At 36.6% G+C, this 27,314-nt stretch overlaps 1 protein-coding gene and 1 non-coding gene across 2 annotated transcripts; both read left to right on the top strand.

The window, feature by feature from the left end:
- The first annotated feature begins 6,269 nt into the window (after positions 1-6,269).
- LOC102629499 (disease resistance protein SUMM2-like) lies at positions 6,270-13,907 on the top strand. The gene is made up of 2 exons (XM_052431269.1): positions 6,270-6,378; positions 11,560-13,907. The coding sequence occupies exons 1-2, from the start codon at positions 6,270-6,272 to the stop codon at positions 13,905-13,907; spliced, it is 2,457 nt and encodes an 818-aa protein (XP_052287229.1).
- Positions 13,908-25,159: 11,252 nt separating this feature from the next.
- Positions 25,160-25,266, top strand: LOC127898973 (small nucleolar RNA R71). Its single transcript, XR_008050741.1, has one exon. It is a non-coding gene; the product is annotated as a small nucleolar RNA R71 (small nucleolar RNA).
- The last annotated feature ends 2,048 nt before the right edge of the window (positions 25,267-27,314 follow it).

Raw genomic sequence — 27,314 nt, 5'->3', positions numbered from 1 at the left:
AAATTACTACATAGGTTTACAATATAATATCGTCATTAAATATATCAACCGCAATCTTCTTTCTAAAGTACTCGACATGACTGGCGTTAAACTCCAATCTAAGCCCGAACATTAAATACATCGTAACCATCAATACAAAAACACCGTAATCGCCAGTTCCGGGCTCTTGTTGTGGCGCGCTCTTAACTGCGATAACTTTCCACGGGTCTTCACTCCGCAACTTCGGTCGGATATTGTAGAAGCCAACATATTCCAACCATCGAGGGAATATAACTTCAAGTGGCTTGAATTTCAACTTGTACCTTTTGTCGTCACGATTTGAGAGTAATGAGTCATAAATTTAGACTTTATTTTTCCGAAAGTCAACTCGTGCTAGTACCCAATGCCCGCCGTCCAAGTTAACAGGGATGAGTAACTGCATATAACAATTGAAAAACATGTTCGTTATGTATGAAATTAAAATACAACAAAGAAATAGCAACAACTTGAATATTTTCATTATATAGCATGTGAAATGTAATAAAATATATACCATATCGACATCCATCATTGATTTAGACATTGTGTGTTGTCGCCCACAAAGATAACTATTCAAGCGGTCGTCGAATACCATTGAATCGACTGCACAATTCCCGTTATTCCATAATTGATTCAAGAACACCTAATACATAGATAACCAAGAAATGCATAAATTAATAAAACTTAAATTTTTATAATTTAATAAAATTTATAAGTTTTGTCGGCACGTTACCCAAAAAAATGTGTCAGTATGTGTGACACGTTGGAGTAAGGCATTTGGATACTGCCGTTGTTTCTCGCTAATCAAGCGGAGATACTCGTGAATATGCTGTAGAGAAACAGAAATATTACGAGTTTTAAAAAAAATTTATACACAAATCCACAACAGTATACACCACGAGGAAATTATAAATACCTCATCGCCTAGCCATCCCATCGAAGTTGTCCCCAAAATTATTTGAAAGAATGACCGCGGGTGCTGGACTCTCCGGCAGACTCTGCTATCACCAGTGAACCATCGATCAAACTCAGCAAACAGACTAGAGTCCTCCAATCCTCTCAGTGGATTTACATCCACACTTGTACTCATGTCAATCGCATGCTCCATGATTTGGGGTTGAGGTAAAGGCCGGACGTTCTGTCCTCGCCTGACCGGAGGAATCATGTAAGGACTGTTATAAACATACGACGGTATGTACGCGCGGCTGAACTTACTAACGCCCGGAGGCACCTCTGTGAACACCTGCACGCTCTCCCCACTTACATCCCCGTAGAAACTATACAATGACGTGGGCGTAGACAAATTTTCATTGCCCACGTCAGTATACACTCCAACGTCATCCGGGGCCTATACATTCGCCAAAAAGAACATATTAAATAACTATCAAATTAAAAGTTAAACGAACATTATTATTAAATTTAAATTAGCTTACCGCATACGAGCGTGCAGTGGGAGAATCCTTATTTGGACATTTAGAAAATGTGTCGATGAAGCCAACAACGGTTTCTTTAAAATCTTTTAATTCTGACTTTATTTCATACACGTTACGATCAATCTTATACAGCCGTCGTCGTACGTAATCATTAAACTGCTTTGTCCTCGACTATTACAAAAGAAAAAAATAAAACTTTAGAATAACAATAAAAAAATAATAATTTATAAAAAAAATATCGTATATTATTTCTAACCTCTGAATCCCGTGCGTCATCAGAGTTGTCTGTTTGCTGCTGGTGGTCATCAACAGCCACCTCATCCTCAAAAGTGTCATGCCCCACCTCATCCTCAAAAGTGTCATGACGCTGCTCTGGTATTGGGTTTGGTATGTCGTCATGATCGTCATGCTCGTCTGATTGCCTTGTAACCAACGGCATCGCGTTGATTGAGGGTTGGTGCTGTATAAAGTATCATTTAAAATTAGTAAATGAAAAGTCAAAAATTTCGATTAATAAATTTTTAGTGCTTAGAGTATACCGACCTTATGAACCCAGTCTGGAATGCTTGGCAAGTAATCCTTCACAGAGAGCCAATAATTTCTGCTACTCTCCTTTAAATTTGGATCAAGAGTTTGTAAAACGTCCCCCTTCCATAAATTCAATTGAAAATTTTAAGTAAGTATACATAACTTAAATTTAGTAAAGTTAAAAAAATAAGTAATACATATTACTTACAAGACGAGATTCGTCGTTGAAGAACGAATAAACCTCCGCAAAGTTGATTCTCGAAGACGCCATGGGCTTCCATTGCAGAATGCGGGGAATCTTATTCTTCGTTTTGACGACCCATGTTGATGGCAACCCTCCGATTGCTTCGTAAATCCAAGCCTACAACAACCAAAGTGAAAAATCAAATAAAACAACTATCAAATATTTAATACTATAAAACTTAGTAATAAACAAAAAAAAAATAGCACCTGAACCCCAGACGTAAAGCCGTAAAGATTGTATTTTTCAATATTATGATCTGGATTTTTCAACCGAGTCTTCTTAAATTTCTCGTCTTTCTCGAACAGTGCATTGTCAAGACTCTCGTAAATCATTTCCTACGACAATAGACCCCATGGACGCTTTCGGAAGTACTGTTTATCATCAACTTGGTCAAGCCAATCGAAATTAATTTGACAGTGATTTTTTCTTGCATTTAGTACTCTGTCCGTAAAATAAAACAGCGCAATCTTTAATGCGTCCATATCGTCAATTTCCTCGAATTTCAACTCCTTAAATACTGCATCGAATTGCTTCACATTAATCTTACGATGCACACCACCAAAATACGTATTCCGTAGCCTCTGCTCCATTTCATCATTTTTTTGATTGGTATCAACACCAAATGAAAGTCCAGTAACCAAGCACCATTCGACAATTGACAAGCGAATCAAATGCTTACCAATTTGAAACCATAACTGATCCTCACGGCTATCTTCTTCATGGGCCACTTGCCGCAGTAGAAGATTGTGCAAAATTACCCCACTAAATGGAAAACTTCGACACTCCAAAAAATGCCCAAATATATCCTTTTTGAACATACGCAACTGCCGGTTTGTTAATTTTTCCTCGATGGCTTTAACGACCGAAGATAACATACACATGCTCGAAATTCGACCAGGAAAGTGATCGGCATAACGAAAATACATCTTGCTTACTTCAATATCCGGTGATTCTGATTTCGCTATGTATTTGTAATATTTATAAAATTATTACATTACATTTACAAAAAAAAAAAATTAACTCATTACAAAAAAAAAATCTAATTTTTGCCTGTCGCACCAAAAAATTGGTGTGACAGGCCAAAAAATTGGTGCGACAGCATCTGGTGCAACAGCGTGCCGCGCATGGGCGCGCGCGCGCGCCCTGCCCCCCTCCCTCCCCACCTGCAAAAATTAAGCACAATCACTCCAAAATCGAAAACAATACTCCCAACCACCACAAACATCATCACCACCACTATTAATCTCAAGCTATAACTATTATTATTCTAAAATCTCATTTTAAATTAATGAAAATAAGAAAAATGACTAACCTAGGTTTTGTTGAAGGTTGTAGATCGGATGCCGGTGAGAGATGGAGCCGCCGCCGACGAGGGATGATGTCGCCGCCGATAATTTTAAAGAAAACATTGAGGACTTTTTTTTGTGGTGAAATTTTTAATTTTTAGGGTCTAATTACGAAATATATGAATAGGTGGAGAGGGTAAGGGTGTATTTTTACATGGAGTAATGATATGCTTACAAAGTTGAGATACTAATTTTCTTGTACAAATGATGTGGCGCATGATATATCATTCATTCATTGATACTACGAAATCATTTAATTAATGATGATGTAAAAAGTCAACTATTACTAAATACATGACAATTATTGATTAGTGATGCGTTATTTGATAAGCAAAAGAAGAATCAGAAAAGGAGTGTCGATGTTAGTTGTTTTGATTTATAGGGGTAGATATTCAATTTGATTCAGCTTCGAACTAGTGTTTCAAAAACTGTGAACCGATCGGTTTTTTAATTCAATTCAAATTTAGGTGAAAAGTCTAAAAGAAAAAATATTAAATTTCTTGAACCAAATTATACAAACTGAATCGAACTAAACTTTGGAACCGAACCAAATTATTTCGGTGTGATTCGGTTCATAAGTTCTTGAAACTGATCAGGTACAGTTCGGTTCATTTTTTAAGCAAACCCGATTCCAACCAATTAATGCCGCCTCCTAATTTATACAAGCAAACTGTACTGCAAATTCTAACTACAGGAATGGAAAGGAACGGAGTTAATTGATTACATGAAAGGAAAGTGATCACCTGCGAACATTTGTATAGAATTAAAGAACAATTAAAGTGGGTATTGAAGAACCAATTTTTCCATGTGTTCACTTTGAAGTTGTTCACTTCATTATTTAATATGTGTGTGAGAATCGCACTGTTTTCATTTGAAATCGTACAGAAATCAATCATGATAATGTAGTAGTTCCAACATGAAAAATCAAAAGTATTTCTCGTACCTACTACCACAATTCATGTCCCTTGAGAAATAGTTTTGTACGTGTTAACAAGATTTAGAAGTATTGTTTACAAACACCCATGAATTAACTACTAAACAGAGTCTATGTAGGTTCAGTGCACTTAAGTCCATTTAAATATGAAATTCAAAGGAATCTTCGATCAGTGGGGGATACTTTACAAAAGTGACTTAAGTGATTGAATTTCCATTTGTTATTGTTTAGTGGGATAAAGCCTATGGGCTAACTCTAGGCCGAAGTCAAAAATTTTACACGGCCCAGAAGTTAGTAAAAGTTATTTTTATATATGTAAGTGGATTCCCCTTAGGTGCAACAGTGGCACCGTGCCACAGTTGCACCTAGCCGTTGGATGCAGTTGGATGTCAGTGGATCCCACCAATCCAACTGCATCCAACGGCTAGGTGCAACTGTGGCACGGTGCCACTGTTGCACCGTAGCCTGATCCTATGTAAGTATGAACAAATTTGAGATGTACAAATTGACTGAAGTTTTAATAAATTTAATTTTTTTTATATAAAAAAGTAAACTTTTCGATTAATTACAGCACCAACACATTTGAAACCTTTGCTGGTATTGTTTCTAACTAGACAGCAGGTGTATTTCCTCCTAGAGCCAATTTAGCCAAAGAATGAGCATAAGCATTACATTGTCTAGAGACATGTTAACTATAACATTCTGAAAATTTCTTCCTTATTTTTGAATTTATGAAATTATCCAAAAGATTTCTGTTTTGCTGCCCTTAGTGTTGTTTACCAACTCCACCACCTCTAAGTAATCTGACTCTATGATCAGAGAGAAGACAAGGCTGCTTCTTTTGCCACCTGCATACCCATTGATATGCTTGTTCATTTTAACATCTAATTATAATTATTGAGTTGTTTATTTTATTAAAAAAACGAAATATAATATATTTGATGTTTATGCAATTTTGGCTTGTATATTAGGAAAAAAAAACAAAATTATTGAGTTGTTTATTTTATTAAAAAAATGAAATATAATATATTTGATGTTTATGCAATTTTGGCTTCTATATTGGGAAAAAAAAATACAACTCCTCAATAACTTAAACTCCTAAAAAATTTAAATTTAGTACTAAGTTAAGATGCGTTGATCTTTTCATAATCTTCAGCTATCCATATTTTTATAGCAATGTAGGGTTACAATCTAACTACATATATATTTTTATCCAATAGCTACTAATTGCTTATGCATATTCTTAAAAAGTTAATACAAAACTCAAGTAAGCATTGAATCTAAATCCAATTTTGAAAATGTCTAAAAAAAGGGTAAAATTAAGGCTTCAGACAAATTAAAAAAAACAAAAATAAACTAATTTAAAAAAAGCTAATATAATTAACCCAAAAACTATAATAGAAAAAAGTACTCCTTTGCTACATTGTTGCCAATTTATGCATAAAATTGTAGCCTCAGAAACTTTTTCTTCCTTGGCTAGAGCTAGAGCTGTTTAATCAACCACTTCATAAGCTAGCATGTAGTTCCTTCCATTCACTCTTTACATATATCTTCATTGAAATCTTTTACAAAATATGGGCAACATTTGCTCTTTCTCAATCTCCTGTGATGCCCTTTTCTCTCATTGCGCAGATTTCACTGCTAGAAAAGCAGCACACATAAATGATCTTAAAGATAATATTCTCACCTTGCAGACTGAATTGCAAAAGTTGCTTGAAACAAGGAACGATGTATTAAGGAGGGTTATCATTGCTGAACAAAGACACATGAGACGGACGAACCAAGTGCAGGGATGGCTTTCGAGGGTGCAAACCGTAGAGCTTGAAGTAGCTGAATTGATATCAGACAACGCTCAGGAAATTGAGAAATTATGTCTTGGATGAAAGAAATTCTATGAAGAGTATAATTCTTGTTCTGTAATTTTAATGAAATTTACAGAGTTATTTATACAAAATAAAGACAAAGTAGCCGTTGAAAGGCTTAATAATATTAAAGGAAAAATAAGTAACTTCCTAAACTATTGCACAATATCTTTATAAAATAGGAATGAAATATTCCTACATGATATTGGCATTCAAGTGTAAAAATCGTGCTGGAGATATTCCTTGACAAATAGCTTTGACGTGAGCAAGCTGTGTGGAGTGATAAACCCTTTGTTGACTTGACCGTTGATGACTTTCCTTTTGGTAATCTTGGTCAGCTTGCTTAACATCCCCCCTCAAGCTGGCAAGTGACATTTGATGAACGCCAAGCTTGTATCTAAAATCGCGGAACATGGCTTTTGACAAAGCCTTAGTAAAGTGATAATCTAATTCAATATGCTTCGAGCGAGCATGAAAGACTGGGTTAATAGTCATATGCAAGGCACTTAAATGATCACTTAAAAGTTGTGGAGGTTGAGCAAGAGGAATGCCAATTTCTCGGTACAGGTATGTGATCCATGTGAGTTCTGCTGCTCTAGAAGCAAGGGCTCGGTACTCAACTTCAACACTGGATCTAGAGACAGTTGGCTGTCGTTTTGAAGACCATGAGATGCAATTTGCACCCATATAGACACAATATCCCGTGGTACTTCTCCGAGTGTCTGGACAGCCTCCCCAATCAGCATCACAAAAGGCAGTAATATTAAGAGAGCTTTGTTGGAGAAATCTGATCCCATAATCCAAGCTCCCTTTTAAGTACCTGAGAATACGTTTAACAGCACGTAAATTAGCCTCAGTGGGTGTTTGAAAATGTTGACATACCTTATTGACTGCGTGAACGATGTCCGGCCTTGTTAGAGTGAGATATTGGAGCCCTCCAACTAATCGTCTATATTCGGTTGCATTGACGGGCTTGTGATCAATGGGGTTGGCTTGTTCTTTGATGGCCATAGGAGTTGACAAACTAGTGCTTTCTAGCATCTTTGCTTTGGTCAGTAAGTCTTTGGTGTATTTGGTTTGAGAAACATAAATACCTCCAGAGAAATACCGAATCTCAAGTCCTAAGAAGAAATGGAGCTGTCCCAAATCCTTTAAAGCAAACTCAATGCTTAGTTGATGAATAAGTTGGTCAATTAGAAAAGTATTGTTGCCTGTCACCACTATATCATCAACATAAATTAGCATTAGGATTAATGAGTCATTATTATGAAATATAAATAAGGAAGAGTCGGCTTTACTGCATATGAAACCCAATTGAAGTAAATAATGAGAAAGCCTATCAAACCAAGCACGGGGTGCTTGTTTAAGACCATACAAGGACTTGTTAAGCTTACACACATAATCAGGATATAAAGGATTAGAGAAACCAGGAGGTTGTTCCATAAAAATAGGTTCTTTTAAAAAACCATGTAAAAAAGCATTTTTAACATCAAGTTGTCTCATGGTCCAATTTAATGTTACAGCAAGAGAAAAAATTAACCGAATTGTGGTAGGTTTAATCACAGGACTAAAGGTTTCTTCGAAATCCAAACCTGGAATTTGTGTGTATCCTTGTGCTACAAGACGCGCCTTGTATTTGTCTATGGACCCATCTTCCTTAAACTTAGTTCGATACACCCATTTTGATCCCACTATGTTTGTATTCACTGGCCTTGGTACCAAACTCCATGTATTATTCTGATGGAGAGCATCAAGCTCTTCTAACATAGCTGTGCGCCAATGAGGTTGTCGAATGGCGGTTTTGAAGTGTTTTGGCTCTATTGTTGTAGTAAGAGCCATTTTATCAACCAACTCAGGGTGATGACGCAACTTGTGTCTAGTTATCATTTGATGAGTGTTGCTTGTTTCCGGCTCTTTTGGAATACGAAGATCTACAAATATATCAATGCCTTTAGTTGACTGAGGAGTATTAGTTTCTAACTCCAAATGAGTGCTGCCAGTTCCTATATTGTTCTCTGAATCTTGCTCAGTTGAAGTGATATCAAATTCTTCAAATGATGCTGAGCTAGGGCTTAAGCTGGCTTGATTATCTGTAGAGGCTGAATCTGTGTGGATGACTATATCATGAATTTCACGTGGGACTTGTTGGCTTGTGTCCAAGTCATGCATGTTTGAGTTCATTGTGTTTTGAAGACCTATAGAGTTTGGATTTGCATGAGCAACTTGTTGTTGGTTTACGTGAAACTCATGCTGGGCTTGCTGAAATGGGGAGCTATTTTCATCTAAACTAAGTATATCATGGCAACGATGTGTATGATATGGCTTGTTTGTTGCTTTCTCCTTTTTAGTCCACCTCTCAACATCAGGAAATGTAACAATTTCTTGGCTGACCTGTATAGGTAAACTTGGCAGACTACTAGTTTTAAAGGGAAACAAATTCTCATAAAAAATTACATGATGTGAGATATACACCTTGTTTGTTGGTGGATACAAACATCAATACCCCTTATGTGAAGGGCTGTATCCAATAAACACACAAGAGTATGTTTTTGGTGAGAATTTATTTTTCCTATAAATACGTAGATATGGAAAACATCGACACCCAAAACTTCTAAGCCCTCTGTAATCAAAATTTATACCAAAAAGTTTGTAAAAGGGAGTCTTCATATTTAAAGTGGACGAAGGTAGCTTATTAATAACATAAACAGCAGTAGAAAAAGCATCAACCCAATATTGTAATGGCATATTTGCATGAAAGAGCATTGTCAAACATGTTTCTACAATATGTCGGTGTTTCCTTTCGGCAACACCGTTTTGTTCAGGAGTTGCAGGACATGACAATTGATGCTGTATTCCACATTGACTGAGATGACTTTGAAATTCATTTGATATGAATTCACCTCCTCCATCACTTTGAAATATTTTTATCCTCTTGTCGAATCGATTTTCAACCTGTTTCTGAAACTTGATAAAAACATCAAATAAATCTGATTTATTTTTCAAAGGGTATAGCCATGTATAACGTGTGCAGTCATCAACAAAGACAGCATAATATCTAAAATTTTGAACAGAAGAAATAGGAGCAAGACCCCACAAGTCGCAATGAATTTTATGCAAAGGAACGCTGGAAATTTTATTGGAAAAATTAAAAGGAAGTTTGCAGTTCTTTCCCATTTGACAACTGGAACATACATAATCTTTCGTAATCCAATTTGAAACATCAATAAGTTTGTTTTTATTCAAAAACTTAATGGACTTGATTTGGGGGTGTCCCATTCTTTGATGCCATATGTTGTAAGGTGCTTTCCTGCCTTCAGATAAGTATAGGGCTGCATGATGTCCTTCATCTAAAGCATAAAGCCCTTTTGTCTTAGTTCCCTTTGCCAAGATGTTTCCCTGATAATCCTTAACAACAAACTTGTTTGATGAAAACTCAATAATGCATGAATTATCATGTGTGAGCTGCCCTACCGAAAGTAAATTCTTTTTCAAGCCTGGAACCACAAGCACATTTTTTTAAATATAGTTTACTAATGCCATTGTCTATGGAGGTGTTTCCTATATGTGAAATATTAAGACAATCGCCATTTCCAACAACAATGGCATCATTCCCTTCATAAGGTTTAAGTTCAGAAATTTTACCTGGATCATTGACCATATGGGTAGTTGCTCCTGAGTCATCATATAATTTGGCATCATTTGCATCCAGGTTCATTGCAGCTAAGGCTTGTGGAATTTCCTCAGTAAGATGTGAGTAGTCATACCTACGTCGACATTCAATGGCTGTATGTTTCGGTAAATGACAAATTTGACATATGACAGTTTCTTCATTGACTTCCTCAGCTTGTTGTTTGGATTGATTCTGAATTTTCTGCCAAGGCTGTCCAGAATTATTTTGCTGAGGTTGCTGCCACTGTTGTCCCGAATTTCCTTGCCATGATTGTTGCCCTTGTTGACTTGGATTATTGTTTGATTTTTGCCATGACTGACTTGCATTATTATTCCAACTTTTTCCACCATTGTAGTTGATTTTTTGACCACTTGAATCAGCCAAATTTTGTCCTCCTGCTGCTGTAAAACCACGACCTTTTGAGTTAAAGAAACCTCCATTTCCACGACCTTTTCCCTTGCCTCGTTGGCTAAAAAAGGCTTGAGCCAGATTAATTGTATTCTTCTTTTCTTCTTCAAAATTAATAAGAGTTTGTTCATGATTTTCGAGGGCCATGACAAACTGCTTAAATGAGGGATAAGGTGGTTTTGAAAGTTGAGCAAGTTTGAAGTCTTGATACCTGTAGCCAAGACCTCTTGCAAGACCAAAGACTTTATCTAAGTCATTCACTGGTTTATTTATTGTAGCCAAACAATCACAAATATGCTTGTATTTGCGCACATACTCTTCAACTGATAGAGATCCCTTTTTTAATGTTGCCAATCTGTCCATGAGATGTACCTCTTTTTCCTTAGTCATCGGAAGTAATTGATCCTCCAAAGATGACCAAATTTGTTGAGCATTTTCTACTCCAACGATTCCACTCATCACTTCTTCTGTCATCAGGCTTAACAACCAAGATGTTAACAGCCCATCATTGTTGGTCCACATGGTGAAATCTTCGTTGCCAGCCTTTTCCCCATCAGACAATAATATTTCTTTTGCGGGTCTCTCAGCATCTGTAATATGGTGCAGAATGCCGAGGCTTCTGACCAAAGGGAGAACCTGTGAGCGCCACAACAAGAAGTTCGTGTTGTCTAGTTTAATGGACACAAGACTTGAGCATTGATGAAAAGACTGAATATTTAGACTTGGCTCTTTGATAAAGGATGAAGAGGTTATATTGCTAGTACTCATGGCTGGCTCTGATACCATGAAAGAAATTCTATGAAGAGTATAATTCTTGTTCTGTAATTTTAATGAAATTTACAGAGTTATTTATACAAAATAAAGACAAAGTAGCCGTTGAAAGGCTTAATAATATTAAAGGAAAAATAAGTAACTTCCTAAACTATTGCACAATATCTTTATAAAATAGGAATGAAATATTCCTACATGATATTGGCATTCAAGTGTAAAAATCGTGCTGGAGATATTCCTTGACAAATAGCTTTGACGTGAGCAAGCTGTGTGGAGTGATAAACCCTTTGTTGACTTGACCGTTGATGACTTTCCTTTTGGTAATCTTGGTCAGCTTGCTTAACATTGGAGGCTTCTGTTCCAAGAACTGCCAATCAAACTACAAGTTCGGAAAAAAAGTGGCCAAATATTTGCAAGTTGTGGCTACTTTGAAGGGTGAAATTTTTTTTGAAGTGGTGGCTGAGAGGATACCAGAACCCACAGTTGAAGAAAGGCCTATTCCGCAAACACTAGGCCTGGAATCGACATTTGATGAAGTTTGGAGATGCCTTGGAGAAGAGCATGTCGGAATTATTGGTCTGTATGGCATGGGGGAAGTTGGAAAAACTACCCTGCTGACCAGGATCAATAACAAGTTTTCCAACACCCCGAACGGCTTTGATTTTGTTATCTGGGTTGTTCTATCTAGAGACCTACAAATTGACAGGCTTCAGGAAAATATTGCAAGGAAAATAGGTCTGTATGACCAGTCATGGAAGAATAAAAGGCTTGAAATAAAAGCTGCTGACATTTTCAAAATTTTGAGTCGGAAGAAGTTTGTATTATTGTTGGATGATATTTGGAATCGCGTTGACCTGGAGAAACTAGGTATCCCTCCTATGAATACAAATGGTTCATCCAAAATAGTGTTTACGACTCGTTCTGCTGGGGGTTGTGGGCTTATGGAAGCTCATAGGATTTTTAAAGTGAAGTGCTTAGAACACAAGGAAGCTTGGGAATTGTTCCAAATGAAGGTTGGGAGGGAAACACTTGAGAGTCACTTGCAAATTCCCGAGCTAGCTGAAATCGTGGCCAAAGAATGCGATGGCCTTCCACTTGCTCTCATTACCATTGGGCGAGCCATGGCTTTCAAGAAAACACCTCAAGAATGGAAGGACGCAATTCAGGTGTTAAGAAGATCTGCCTCTGAATTTCCAGGTATGGACGAAGTTTATCCTCTTTTAAAGTTCAGTTACGATAATTTACCAAATGGAAAGATTAAATCATGCTTCTTGTACTGCTGTTTATTTCCCGAAGACTGTGACATCAGTAAAATAGATTTGATAGATTGTTGGATTGGCGAAGGATTTTTCGATGAATACGATAGAGGATACACTATAATAGGTGATCTTCTTCGAGCATGTTTGTTAGAAGAAGTCAATGATGATAATGTAAAATTACATGATGTGATCCGTGATATGGCTTTGTGGATAGCTTCTGAAGTTGAAAAGGAGAAAGAGAGTTTTTTTGTTCAAGCAGGTGCTAGATTAACCGAAGCACCAGAAACTGGAAAATGGCAAGTGATCAGGAGAATGTCATTGATGGAAAATCAAGTTCAGAGTCTGTCAAAGATTCCTTCATGTCCTTCCTTGATAACTCTGTTTCTTAATAACAATAATTTAAAGGTGATCACGGATGGTTTCTTCCAGTTTATGCCTTCTCTCAAGGTTTTAAATTTGTCTAACAATCAGAGTTTAAAGCAATTACCGTCAGGAATTTCAAGATTGGTTTCACTGCAACATCTTAATCTATCGTTGACGAACATTAAAGAGTTGCCGGAAGAGTTAAAGGCGTTGGTAAATCTTAAATGTCTGAATTTGGACTACACAAAAAGCCTCTGCAGAATTCCCCGGCATCTAATATCTAATTTCTCAATGTTGTATATTTTGAGAATCGTCGACTGCCATTATTTCGAAGAAGTTGAAAATTGTGAAGTTCTGATGGAGGAAGTGCTTCTTATGGAGAACTTAAATGTTTTGGGCATCAACTTGACAAGTTCCCACGCACTCTCAAAATTTTTAAGCTCCCACAGAATACAGAGCTACATTCTACATTTACGGCTAGAACTGTTGGAAGATTCAAGGTCGCTGAATGTTTTACCTTTAGCAAATATCAAGAATCTCGAGTCACTCGGTTTCAGAAATTGTGAAAAATTGGAAGAGTTGAAAATTGAAATAGGGAATATACAACAAAATGTGTGTGTTAGTCAAGTTCATGGTTTCCAATTCCACAGCCTTTACTACGTTGTCGTATCAGATTGCAATAAGCTGAGGAACTTGTCATGGCTTGGTCTTGCTCCAAACCTCTTGACGATTGACATCCTACGTTGCCCCGAAATTGAAGAAATAAGCGGACAATATTCCGGAGAAGTTCCAGAGATGATGAGAAATCTAAATCCATTTGCAAGACTGGAGCTTCTGATATTGAAAACTCTGCCAAAATTGAAAAGCATATATCCGAATGCCTTGCCCTTCCTACATCTCAAGGAAATCAAGGTAAGTAACTGCCCGGAGCTTAAGAAACTTCCACTCGATTTCAACAGCGCAAAGGGGCATAAAATTGTTATTAGAGGAGAGGAAAGTTGGTGGGGAGAGCTGCAATGGGAGAATCAAGCAACTCAAGATGTTTTTCTTCCATGCTTCCGACGTTTTTGATGTCATCAAAAGCTTGAACTTGCCTAGTCGTGTTACTTGCGTTGTCATTTGCTTTCACTGTTGTCAAATAGATGTTTCTTTTCCAACTAATAAATCGATATTGGTTTCTTCGATATGGGACATGATGATAAAAAAGCTTGAATGCATCTGAAAGTAATAAGCTAAGAAATTTGTGTTTTTCAATCGGGATTAGATTTTCCATTATCTCGGAAACTTCACCCAACTTACAAATATTCCTTTTCCTTCTCCAAGCAATTTTTCTAAGTCCTTTTTTAGTGTTGAGATACTATAACTCTTAAAATACAGTTGTTGAGGAAAAAAAAACTATAATTTTAAAATAAAAGTTAATAGTATATAATAAATACAATTTTTAAATAATAATTTTGATAAAATTAGTAAAAATATAGTATAATTTTTATTATATAAGTATAAAATTAAATTAACTTAATTTTCAAACTACTATAATTAAATCTACTAAATACTTTAGTGCTATAATTTTTAAAATATAGATGTCCAACTTTAATTCCAAATGAGCGCAAAGACTTTTACCTCTACGCATCAGTACTTATGTATCAGCACTCTCACCATGGAGGATATTGCCTTATTTAAAGGATATTGAGCTAGTTGCCCTGGCTTTTAAGAATTAAGGTTAATAACTGGGCCCCACCAGTGGGCAGGATATGGGACCTGGCATTTTAAAAATCTCGATAGGACTATCGGTATGGATATAGGAGTGAAAAAGCGAATTCGAGACTAGTCATACTAATTGGGTCAAAATTTGACTTACTTAAATTTGATTCATTTAACAAATGAATTAAAATTTTGATCCATTTAATTTGTTTTATAAAATTAATGAACAAATGGAATTGAATTTAGATTGGTTTCGATTTGTTTATTTAAAAGATCAGATTTGCCATTTAACGCAATATATTTGTTCTATTATTGTATTGACATAAAAAATGAAATAAGATATTATAAACTTATCGGAGAACCAAGTAAGGAAAACAATTCCCAAAACAAACCAAAGAGTCATCCTCCAAAACTTGAAAATAGCGGAACAAATGTTAGCAAAGGGGGGAGGGTAGCTTTTTAATTGATCTCTGTTTTCTGTTCTAAATTGCATCCATTTACAAAGCAATTCGGCAAAATCGACAAATTTAGTATTCATTAGTGCACTCCAGATTCCCATATGAACGATTCAATGCAACTCAAAATTTGGAGTCATATGCGTGGCTTCCATACGAGCCCAGATTTTAACATCTAGAATTCTAGATGATTTTTTATTCTCAAATTCAAATTATAATATTTAATTCTTCACGCGTGCCCTAAGGTTTTGGTCTGAAATAAACAATGCCCCCGTTTTCAGATATAATGTCCGAGGACCCCTCTGCTTGAAGGATAAGGTTTATTACGTACTCCACTACGTACTTTTCTAATTTCTTTTGTCCAACAATTTTCCCTTGTATCCCCAAGGCTGACGAAAGAATATATATATATATATAGAGAGAGAGAGAGAGAGAGAGAGATTACCTGTGACACTCTTAATTTACTTGGTAGAACTCCCCCAAATTTTCATCAATCAAAATTATAATAAGTCAAATTAAAGATCATTATATTATGCATATATAACAAGAATCTAGTAAAACAAAAATATGAGAAATCTCTAAATTATGCTGAGTGATTATATTTATTTTTACGTAATCTCTACTCCTGTACACAATCCTCTTGCTAAGAGACTGCTGATGATCAGGACTGTTACTAGATTAAAGACGTACGTTTTGTTCTTTCCATACGTGTGAGAGCACACGGGAATCACTATTTTAATTTAAAATTGTCCCGAACTAAACATATTATAAAATTTTTGAAAAAATAACACTTGAAACCACTAATTTTTTTTCAAAATGGACAGTTAGACCCATCATTTTATAAATAGACAACTTAAATTTTCACTAGTTCAGAAATGATTATCAAGATCTCTTCTCAGAATCTGCCACCGTTGGAGCCAATGAAACAAATGACTAACCCATCATATCAACCAAAGAAATAGAAAATACCAAAAATTTCGAATTCACAGCTAATAACATTGATTCAATTAACATTGGCATAATAAGAATATTTCGTCTATTAAGGAGGATTCTGTTGTGCGCGGAATGCGGAATCAAGCGCACCAAATAATTACTGAAAAATAAAGGACACAAGAATTTACGTGGTTCGGTAATTAAACCTACATCCACGGAGGCAAGAAGAATAATTGTTGATTTAATAATTAATAGAGTACAATATTTGAGTAATGAATCTCACTTCCCAAAAACCCAAATATACCCAGTACTCTCACACTCTGCAGGAAAGATAAATTCCCCAGACACACTTCTCTCACTTCTCTCAAAAGTTTAGAAACTTATAAGTTTAACAATTTTGGGATGATTTAGAATGAAGAAATGACTTCAATTTATAGGCTTCAAGCATGCACTATTCCACCTAATCCCTCCGCAATTTGTCAATCTCCATCTCTGTCAATTTGACAAATTTTGCTAACTTTTGTATTTTTCTTCATTTGGTGCAGGATTGTCAAATGCCAAATACAGCTTGCAATTTCGTGCCGACTTTGAAAAATAAAACCAATGCATGTGGCTCACTTTTCTTTTCCAACCAAACTCTTTTGACTTTTCAACAATTCTCCACCTCGGCGAAGATTTGTCCAATCTGAGCCGACTACCAACCAATCAACATCCCCAAAGTGGCTGCATCTCTATGACTGCCTACGTACCCAAAATTTGGGATCAAGCCAACCGTAGTTTAAAATTTCCGAAGAACATATCTTAACACAATCGAAGGATTTGAATTAATTTCAAGCAATGTTGAAACTACACTCTAGAAACTACATTCGTCAACATATCTAATGGATTATCTTTGGTATCGATCTTTCTCAACAACACAACACCGCTCTCGATAATATCTCTCACATAATGATATTTCACATTTATGTGCTTCGTCCGAGCGTGATATGTTTGATTCTTCGCAAGGAATATCGCACTTTGATTATCACAGAAGACCGCAATGTTCTCCTGGATTACTCCCAAATCACCTAACAAGCCTTTCAACCAGATAGCTTCTTTTCCAGCTTCAGTTGCTGCCATATACTCTGCTTCCATAGTGGACAGAGCAATTGTCGATTGTAAAATCGACCTCCAGCTAACTGGACCTCCACCCAATGTGAATACGTAGCCCGTTGTTGATCTTCGCTTGTCAAGGTCTCCAGCGAAATTAGAATCACAATACCCAACACATTGTTGACCACAATCCTTCTTGAACAATAACCTAACATCAACTGTCCCATACAGATATCGGAGAATCCACTTTACCGCAAGCCATTGATTTTTACCAGGATTGTGCATGTATCTACTAACCATGCTCACTGCTTGAGATATATCGGGCCTTGTGCATACCATAGCATACATAAGACTACCCACATCACTAGCATATGGAACACGAGCCATGTAATCGCGCTCTTCTTGAGATCTAGGACATGAAGAAGAGCTTAATTTGAAATGAGGAGCTAGAGGTGTACATACCGGTTTAGTTTTGTCATCCATACCGAATCTTTCTAGCACTTTCTTCAAATAAGACTTTTGAGTCAACCATACGCTCCCATTCTTCTTGTCTCTACGAATCTCCATCCCAAGTATTCTCTGTGCATCACCCAAGTCTTTTATCTCAAACTCAGAAGCCAGCTGCTTCTTTAATCTTTCGATCTCATCTCTATTCTTCGAAGCTATAAGCATATCATCGACATAAAGTAACAAATAGATGAAAGCTCCATCTGATAGTCTTCTAAAGTAAACACAATGATCGTGTTCACTTCTGGTGAATTTCTGCCCTTGTATAAATTGATCAAATCTTTTGTACCACTGCCTTGGTGATTGCTTCAGTCCGTACAAAGTTTTAATCAACCTACACACATGATTCTCCTTTCCAGCAACTCTGAAACCACAAGGCTGAATCATATAGATTTCCTCCTCCAAATCTCCATGTAAGAACGTCGTCTTAACATCCAATTGAGCCAACTCTAACTCATATTCTGCAACTAAGGCAAGTAGGATATGAATGGAAGTATGTTTTACAACTAGAGAGAAAACTTCATTGTAGTCAATACCTTTCTTTTGAGCAAAACCTTTTGCCACGAGTCTTGCCTTGTATCGAGGAGTTGTTTGATTCGGAGATCCTTGCTTTTTGGTGTAGACCCATTTATTGCCAATAGCCCTTTTCCCCTGTGATAACTTTACAAGTTCCCAAGTCTGGTTTTGATGGAGAGATTTCATCTCTTCCTCCATGGCTAACTTCCGCTGATCACTTTTACTGCTGCGTAATGCTTCACCGAAAGTGTTGGGGATGTCATCATTAATAACTGGAAGTGCATAGGCTACCACCATATCTTTAGTAAGCATCCGGGTTTCTTTATCTCTCTTCTTGGCCTCCTTGTTGCTATAAAATCATCATTATCTACATCATCAATTGTTTCTTCATTTTGTGGGACATCAGAAAAAACAAGATCTTCTTCAACTCTAGATGTCACCTCCATAGTTGAACTATTCATTGATGTAGAACTAACTGGTACATATGAAGTTGCATCAAACTCCACCCGCTGCAATACCTCTTTGGTCTTGTTCTCCACCTGCTGAGAACTTGAAGCTTTCATCATTGAAACTTCATCAAATGTAACATCTCTGCTACACACAAACTTTTTGTCTTCGAGATCCCAAAGCTTGAAGCCCTTTACTCCATCTTTGAATCCCACAAAAATAGCTTTTCTAGCACGAGGATCCAGTTTATCATCTTTGACATGATAATAAGCTGGACACCCGAATATACGAAGGGAATCATAGTCTTGTGCATACTTTCCAGACCACATTTCCATAGGGGTTTTACCTCCAATTGCAGCAGAAGGCAACCGGTTTACCAAGTGACTTGCGTAGCTCACAGCTTCAGCCCAAAACTTTTTATCTAAACCAGCATTAGATAACATACACCGTACCTTCTCCAGTAAAGTACGATTCATACGCTCAGCCACATCGTTCTGTTGCGGAGTATGTCTCACCGTGAAATGTCTTTTAATACCTTCGTTCTGGCATACTTGCAAGAATGGATCAGAAGTATATTCACCCCCATTATCAGATCGTAATACTTTGATCTTTCTGCCAGTTTGAGTCTCCACCAATTTCTTCCATTTCACGAAAATCTCTAGAACCTCATCCTTTGCTCGCATGGTGTACACCCACACACGTCTAGAGAAATCATCAACAAATATAACAAAATAATGGCTTCCACTAATTGATGCAGTCTTGGTTGGTCCCCATACATCACTATGAACATATTCAAGGATCTCACGAGTATCGTGATTAGCTGTACCAAACTTGACCCTTGTTTTCTTGCCTACTACACAATGCTCACAGAAACTTAATTTATAGGTTTTGGTACCTTTTAAGAGTCCATGCCTCATCAGAGTTTGCAAAGACTTCTCTCCAGCATGTCCCAGTCGTACATGCCATAGCTTAGTGGTGTCACTGTGCGTGATGGGTGTCGAAGCCAACAAAAATAAATTCCTACTCTAAATAAATTGTGTATAGTGATTGAGCAGGGTCGTGTCCACAGAGATCGGTAATTAATTAAATCCTTTCGAAACGTAAAACATAAAATGGGGGAATTGTTGACAATAATAAAAATCAAATTAAAATAACAAGAATGCAAATTAAAGTTGTAATTCAAATTAGAGAAAGCTCTGGTTGAAGGAATTAACTCAGCTTGATTCGACTACTGATCATTGATTCAAATATAGATTATTATTACTCATGAATAGACCGGTTATAGCTACTGAGACCCTCTAATAGCCAATCTCTCCTTAACTAGTCGATAACCAAGGTACGACCGTTGGTTATTTCCCTAATCAATAGACAACCCTAGATACGATCATAGAATTTAATCAATTGACAGCCTGAAAAACCAGAGAGACCCAAATCCTAATCAACACATATGATGATTCATTTAAATTAGATTGTTTATTCTCACAACACAACTCTCTGCTATGTTATTTGTCACAAGCATTAAATTCTTCATACGATGAATCCTTTAATTGACAATAGATTAAGTTGATAATTAAATAGTGGCCAATTACCTAATTAACAAACATAATCATGAAACTAATTCAGAGAATAAACAAATACCCAAAAAGCAATAAAACAATTAAAGCACAAGAAAGATCTCACAGTAGTGATGAATCAAAGCTTCATTATCCTTCAACCAGAAAAATAGGTTTAGTTCTTCATAGAGAGGAGAGAAAAATTAAATCTAGGGTTTCTTTCTTTTTCTCCAATCCAAAAAATCCCCCCGGTTTCACAATAGATTCCTCCCTTAAATACTCTCTCTCTCTTCTCTTTTAGAATTCTATTTAAAATAAAATCCTAATATCTGAAATATTAAATTCGTAATTACAAAAATAACCAAAAATACAAAACACGTTAAACTAAAAACTGCAGGTCCGCAGTTGACAGCACGCGCCCACGCCTTATCAACAAAGTTCTTCTGACGCTCATAATTTCTCCAAGAGAACAATCATCCTTAAACATCATCCTATAGCTCAATTTTATCATCAATCAATAGAATTGCACCTACAAAAGTAAAACACAAGTAAATCACTATTATTAAGTGCAAAACATTGATATTAAGGGAAGTAAATAATGCAAAACTAGTGCATAAATTGCACTCTAACAAATTCCCCCACACCAAGATGATGCTTGTCCTCAAGCATATAACTCAAGACTAATCTCAAATCTCCACTAAATTCTCATCTCAACTCATCCAAAAACAATTTTAAGCAAGCATACCTCAAGAAATTAAGTCGATCAACATTCGAGAGACAAGGATTTTTAAAGCATAGAATCTCATAAGATAGAATAAGAACATTCAACCACCAAGAAGATCCATTCAAAATTCAAGTGCAACAAGATTTAATAACCCTCTCATTGACTTCACTCCATGCACTCAAAGTGTTTAGGGTGTCATTTATGCACTCAAATCAAATCAAAGAATGCTATTACCATAAGCTTGCTTATATATCACATCTCAATCCACAAAACATGAATAAAATGCAAAAATCTAAGGGTCTTAAAAGGGTTGTAATGGGGTTAAATGAAAAAGAAAGGTTTACGAAAGAAAAAGAGATCAAAACGAGAAGAATGAACTCATTGAATGAACTTATGATATCAAAATGCTTATTTCTACTCAAGTCACCAAGAATGTAAACATTTTTTTTTTCGATTTTTTTTTCTTTTTCCTTTTCTTTTTTCTTTTTTTTTTCTTTTTCCTTTTCTTTTTTTTCTCTTTTTTTTTCTTTTTCTTTTTTTTTGTTTGTTTTTTTTTTCGAATCAAACAAAAGAAACGAACCTTGCACAATTGAATTCAAGCATAATGCTTGTTGATCTAATTGAGAAACTTTAATACAAGGTAGAAAAAAGCAACAAAATATATCCATACAATGAGTCCAAAAATCTCCTTAAATTGAGGCTCAAAAAGAAGAAAAATGGTTAAGTAGACGGAGAGAATTAGATGGGTAATGGTTAAGGCTCAAACAAAGGTAGCAAATAAAGGTCTTCGGGTAAAGAAAAAGGAAAATGCGAGAATAGAAAAATGGTAAATGGTTTGCCCTTATCATTTTAATGCATAAAATCCCGTAATGTGGCTTCAACATGCATAATAAAGCAAGTTCTAGAATAAACAAACTAGGATTGATATTCACATAACAAAAATAATTAGAGCAAAGTGGTTGCTCATAGGCTCAAATCCTCACAAAGTTGGTAAATTTGCCATCAAATCATGTACACTCTTCAAATGAATCAATCATCAATAGTGGTGTAGAATGAGATGAAGGTATGAATGAGATATAAAAGGAAAGGTAAAAAGGATAATAAGCGAGAAAGATGTATGTAGTAAAAAAAATGAAAGATAAAATGTGAGTGATGAAAGAGTATGATAGAGAAAAGAAAATAGAAGTAAATAATTTGAGATAGATGGGAAACGAGTAGTGAAAGAGAAAGGAAAAGAAATTAATAATATATGAAGCATACTAACTAAAAAAAATCATTTAAGGATGAGTAGAGTGAAAATAATAATTCCAGGCATCAATAATGTAAAAATCCCTCCCCCACACCAAGAACTTACATTGTCCCCAATGTAAGATAATCAAAGCTCACATAAAAATTAAAGCGTAAGGATAAAAAAATTAAAGGCAAAAACTTCCCTGAATTGTGAGCTTTGATCCTCATAACGTCTATGGGCTTGGCGGGAATGGTGGGATAAATCCCACACTCTTGAAGTATGCGGCCAAATTCTGCTCCATCTTGTCACAGATTTCGATTCACGCGGCTGGAATGCAGGTCGTAGGCTGGTTGTGGACTATTGCTGCTCGACTGGAGCTTACGGGTACACGGCTGCTGGTTCAGTTGCGCGCGGATGGGACTGATGCTGCGAACTGGTGACGCTGGATCTGCGTGCTGGGGGATTGCTGGTGCGCGCGCTGGTGCCGCTTGTTGCGAGGCGTTGCTGCTGCTGCTTCATGAGGGTGATTGCTGGATTGATTTGCGCTGTGCGCGCGGGCTGGAGCTGAGGATCTGTGTTGCGGGGCGTTACTGCTACTGCTTCGCGGGATGTGTTGCGCGCACGGTTGCTGCTGATTTCGCATGATGGTGATGGCTGGGGCTTGCTGTGTTGCGCGCGGCTGCTTTCGCTGGTGGGACTTCGTTGCGCGCTGCTGGGCTGCGAGACACGGGATGCTGGTGCTGCGCTCACGGGATGGTGCGTTTTCCGGCGGGCTGGTTTGCTGCTAGTGTGCTGCAAGCGGCTGGAGAAGAAAACAAGTTCTGGAAAATTAGGGATTTTGTGAACAGTGAATAGTGAACAGTGATTTTCGTTTTTTTTTTTTTTTTTTTTTTTTTCTTTTTTTTGTTTTTAGTGATGAATCACTTTGAGACACTAAAAATTTCAGAAGTACTTTTCTAATAAGTACGTGGGCACGCCTTATAAAAAATTTTCTTCTGACCAAAATAAGCAAACACATTAAATTTCAGAAGTACTTTTCTATTAAGTACGTGGGCACGCCTTAAAACTATGTTACTTTAAAAATTACAGAAGTACTTATTAGCTAAGACGTGGGCACGCCTTATCAAAAATTTTCTTCTGACCAAAATAAGCAAAAATTTTTTTTTTGAATCAAAATTAAAAGAAGATATAACAAAAACCAAAACAAACAAATCATTTGGGTTGCCTCCCAAAAAAGCGCCTTTGTTTTATGTCTTTGGCTAGACACATTTATGCATCAATCTCCATAATTGGGACTCTCGAGAGCCACATCCTCCACAATATTCACCGAAAAACCTTCATAAAAAGGTTTTAAGCGATGACCATTAACCTTAAAAACTTTGTCAGAGGTCGGGCTCCAAATCTCAACTGCACCATGAGGAAAAACATTAGTAACAATAAAAGGTCCAACCCAACAAGAACGTAATTTACCCGGAAAAAGTTTAAGCTTAGAATGAAAAAGAAGAACTTTTTGACCAACAGAGAACTCCTTTCTCAAAATCATTCTATCATGAAATGTCTTTGTCTTTTCCTTGTAAAAAATTTCCTGCGCTATAGGGTTAATAACATCCACAGAAAATACCGAATGTTCCTCACTAGGATATTTCATGGCATCATTCATATTGAATTCTATAACCTCTCCATCAAACTCCATAGTGAGAGTCCCTTTATGTATATCCATTTTAGTCCTAGCAGTCTTAAGAAAAGGTCTTCCTAGCAAAATTGGGATAGAATTAGAGGAGTTATCATCTTCCATATCAAGTACATAAAAATCAGCAGGAAAAACCAACTCATTAACTTGTACTAAGACATCTTCTAATACCCCATCAGGATATGCATTAGACCTATCAGCTAGTTGAATTATCACACCAGTTTCTTTTAATGGACCAATATTCAAAGATGAATAAATGGAACGAGGCATGACATTAATAGAAGCTCCTAGATCTAACAAAGCCTTTTCAACTCTAACACTACCAATTTTACAAGGGATAGTAAACATACCTGGATCCTTGCACTTAGGAGGTAGTTTCTTTTGGAGAACTGCTGAAACATTCTCCCCCATGTGAACTTTTTCATCTCCTCTTAATTTTCTTTTGGAGGTGCACAGTTCCTTAAGGACTTTAGCATATCGAGGTATTTGTTTTATAGCATCTAATAAAGGAATATTTACCTCAACCTTGCGAAATGTCTCAAGGATGTCTTTCTCTTGTTCCTCCTTCTTGGATTTAGTAAACCGGCTTGGAAAAGGAGGAGGTATCACAATAGGTAGGGGTTTCGCTCTGGTGGGTTGTGCATCTTGAGATTTAGGCATCAATTCATTCTTCTCAAGCTCATCCTCTACATGCTTTGTCACTTTCTTACTAGGCTCTTGCAACTCCGTCCCACTTCTAACGATGACAGCACTAACGTTTTGCTTTGGATTCACCTCAGATTGTGAAGGCAATCTCCCTAATACTTGAGACTCTAGACGGCTCACTGTAGTCGCCAATTGACTCATTTGGTTCTCCAAGTTCTGAATACTTGCTGTAGTTGCCTGCTGAAATTGTTGAGTGTTAGTCCCAAGTGATTTAACAATTTCTTCAAGAGATATACCTGACTTGGAGGTTGACTGTGGAGGTGTTGGTTGTCTTGGTGGATACTGTTGTGGGAATCCTGATGTCCTAACTCCATAGCTAAAGTTGGGATGATCCTTCCATCCTGGATTGTATGTTTGTGCATAAGGATCATATCTCCTTTGAGGCATGCTTAGAAATCCTCCAACTGCATTGGCTTGTTCAACGGGTTCTTCTTGAAGTGTAGGACACATATCGGTTGAATGACCCATATTGTAACAAATACCACAAGTCTTCACCTGTTGCACATTACCTACAACAAACTTTTCCACAAGAGAAGTGAGTTTATCTAAACGTTGTTCAACAGAAGAAATATTTACCTCATTCACATTCCTTAAGGTGGCATCTTGTCTGCTGCCAAATTGTTGTGCATTGGCAGCCATATTTGATATCAACTCCCTTGCTTGAGTAGGAGTCTTGTTCACCAACACACCTCCACTAGCAGCATCTATCATACTCCTATCCATCAATGATAGTCCTTCGTAAAAATATTGAATAAGAAGTTGATCAGAAATCTGATGCTGAGGACAACTGGCACACAATTGTTTGAATCGCTCCCAATACTCATACAAAGTCTCCCCAGGAAGTTGTCTGATCCCACAAATATCTTTTCTGATGTTGGCAGCTCTTGAAGCAGGAAAGTACTTCTCGAGGAACTGCTTCTTCAAACCATTCCACGTTGTAATCGATCCAGGAGGCAAGTAGTACAACCAATCTTTAGCTAGCCCATCTACAGAGAACGGAAAAGCACGCAGCTTAATCTGCTCTTCAGTCACGCCTTGTGGCCTCATACTTGAGCACACAACATGAAACTCCTTGAGATGTTTATGAGGATCTTCACCTGCAAAACCATGAAACTTGGGTAATAAATGAATAAGACCTGACTTTAATTCAAAATTTACCTCCAAATCTACATATTGAATGCAGAGTGGTTGCTGATTCAAGTCTAGTTCAGCTAACTCTCTAAGAGTTCTTTCTATAGGTGCAGGTCTATCCATCACTTGTTCTTCCGAATTGCTAGATGATTCAACTAAATTAGGCACCGTATCTGTTTCAAAAAGCAAAGGCGACGAGGATCGTTGCTTAGCTCGCTTAGTCTGCTGTCTCAGCTGGCGAGCTGTCTTCTCAATTTCAGGATCAAACGAAAGTGTACCTGTACGAGAAGAACGAACCATACACCAAGTAAAACGTAAAAAGGATTAAATAAATGACACCAATCCCCGGCAACGGCGCCAAAATTTGATGGGTGTCGAAGCCAACAAAAATAAATTCCTACTCTAAATAAATTGTGTATAGTGATTGAGCAGGGTCGTGTCCACAGAGATCGGTAATTAATTAAATCCTTTCGAAACGTAAAACATAAAATGGGGGAATTGTTGACAATAATAAAAATCAAATTAAAATAACAAGAATGCAAATTAAAGTTGTAATTCAAATTAGAGAAAGCTCTGGTTGAAGGAATTAACTCAGCTTGATTCGACTACTGATCATTGATTCAAATATAGATTATTATTACTCATGAATAGACCGGTTATAGCTACTGAGACCCTCTAATAGCCAATCTCTCCTTAACTAGTCGATAACCAAGGTACGACCGTTGGTTATTTCCCTAATCAATAGACAACCCTAGATACGATCATAGAATTTAATCAATTGACAGCCTGAAAAACCAGAGAGACCCAAATCCTAATCAACACATATGATGATTCATTTAAATTAGATTGTTTATTCTCACAACACAACTCTCTGCTATGTTATTTGTCACAAGCATTAAATTCTTCATACGATGAATCCTTTAATTGACAATAGATTAAGTTGATAATTAAATAGTGGCCAATTACCTAATTAACAAACATAATCATGAAACTAATTCAGAGAATAAACAAATACCCAAAAAGCAATAAAACAATTAAAGCACAAGAAAGATCTCACAGTAGTGATGAATCAAAGCTTCATTATCCTTCAACCAGAAAAATAGGTTTAGTTCTTCATAGAGAGGAGAGAAAAATTAAATCTAGGGTTTCTTTCTTTTTCTCCAATCCAAAAAATCCCCCCGGTTTCACAATAGATTCCTCCCTTAAATACTCTCTCTCTCTCTTCTCTTTTAGAATTCTATTTAAAATAAAATCCTAATATCTGAAATATTAAATTCGTAATTACAAAAATAACCAAAAATACAAAACACGTTAAACTAAAAACTGCAGGTCCGCAGTTGACAGCACGCGCCCACGCCTTATCAACAAAGTTCTTCTGACGCTCATAATTTCTCCAAGAGAACAATCATCCTTAAACATCATCCTATAGCTCAATTTTATCATCAATCAATAGAATTGCACCTACAAAAGTAAAACACAAGTAAATCACTATTATTAAGTGCAAAACATTGATATTAAGGGAAGTAAATAATGCAAAACTAGTGCATAAATTGCACTCTAACAGTGCGCCTCAACAACATTTGCTTCATCAGTTGTACCTCCCTTCAAATAGTACAGATTATGACGCCGAACCCCTTGCAGAATCACCATAGCCCTATGTGTAAACTTCATTATACCATATTCAATGGTAACCTTGTAGCCTTTAGTTTCCAAAGCACCCACAGAAATTAGATTTTTCTTTAAAGCTGGAATAAATCTAACCTCTTTGAGTTCTCTAACCATTCCATAAAACA

Source organism: Citrus sinensis, chromosome 7, assembly GCF_022201045.2.
Source record: "Citrus sinensis cultivar Valencia sweet orange chromosome 7, DVS_A1.0, whole genome shotgun sequence".
Taxonomy (NCBI): domain Eukaryota; kingdom Viridiplantae; phylum Streptophyta; class Magnoliopsida; order Sapindales; family Rutaceae; genus Citrus; species Citrus sinensis.
Note: the sequence above shows the minus strand (reverse complement) of the source record. Positions and strands in the feature narration are given on the sequence as shown.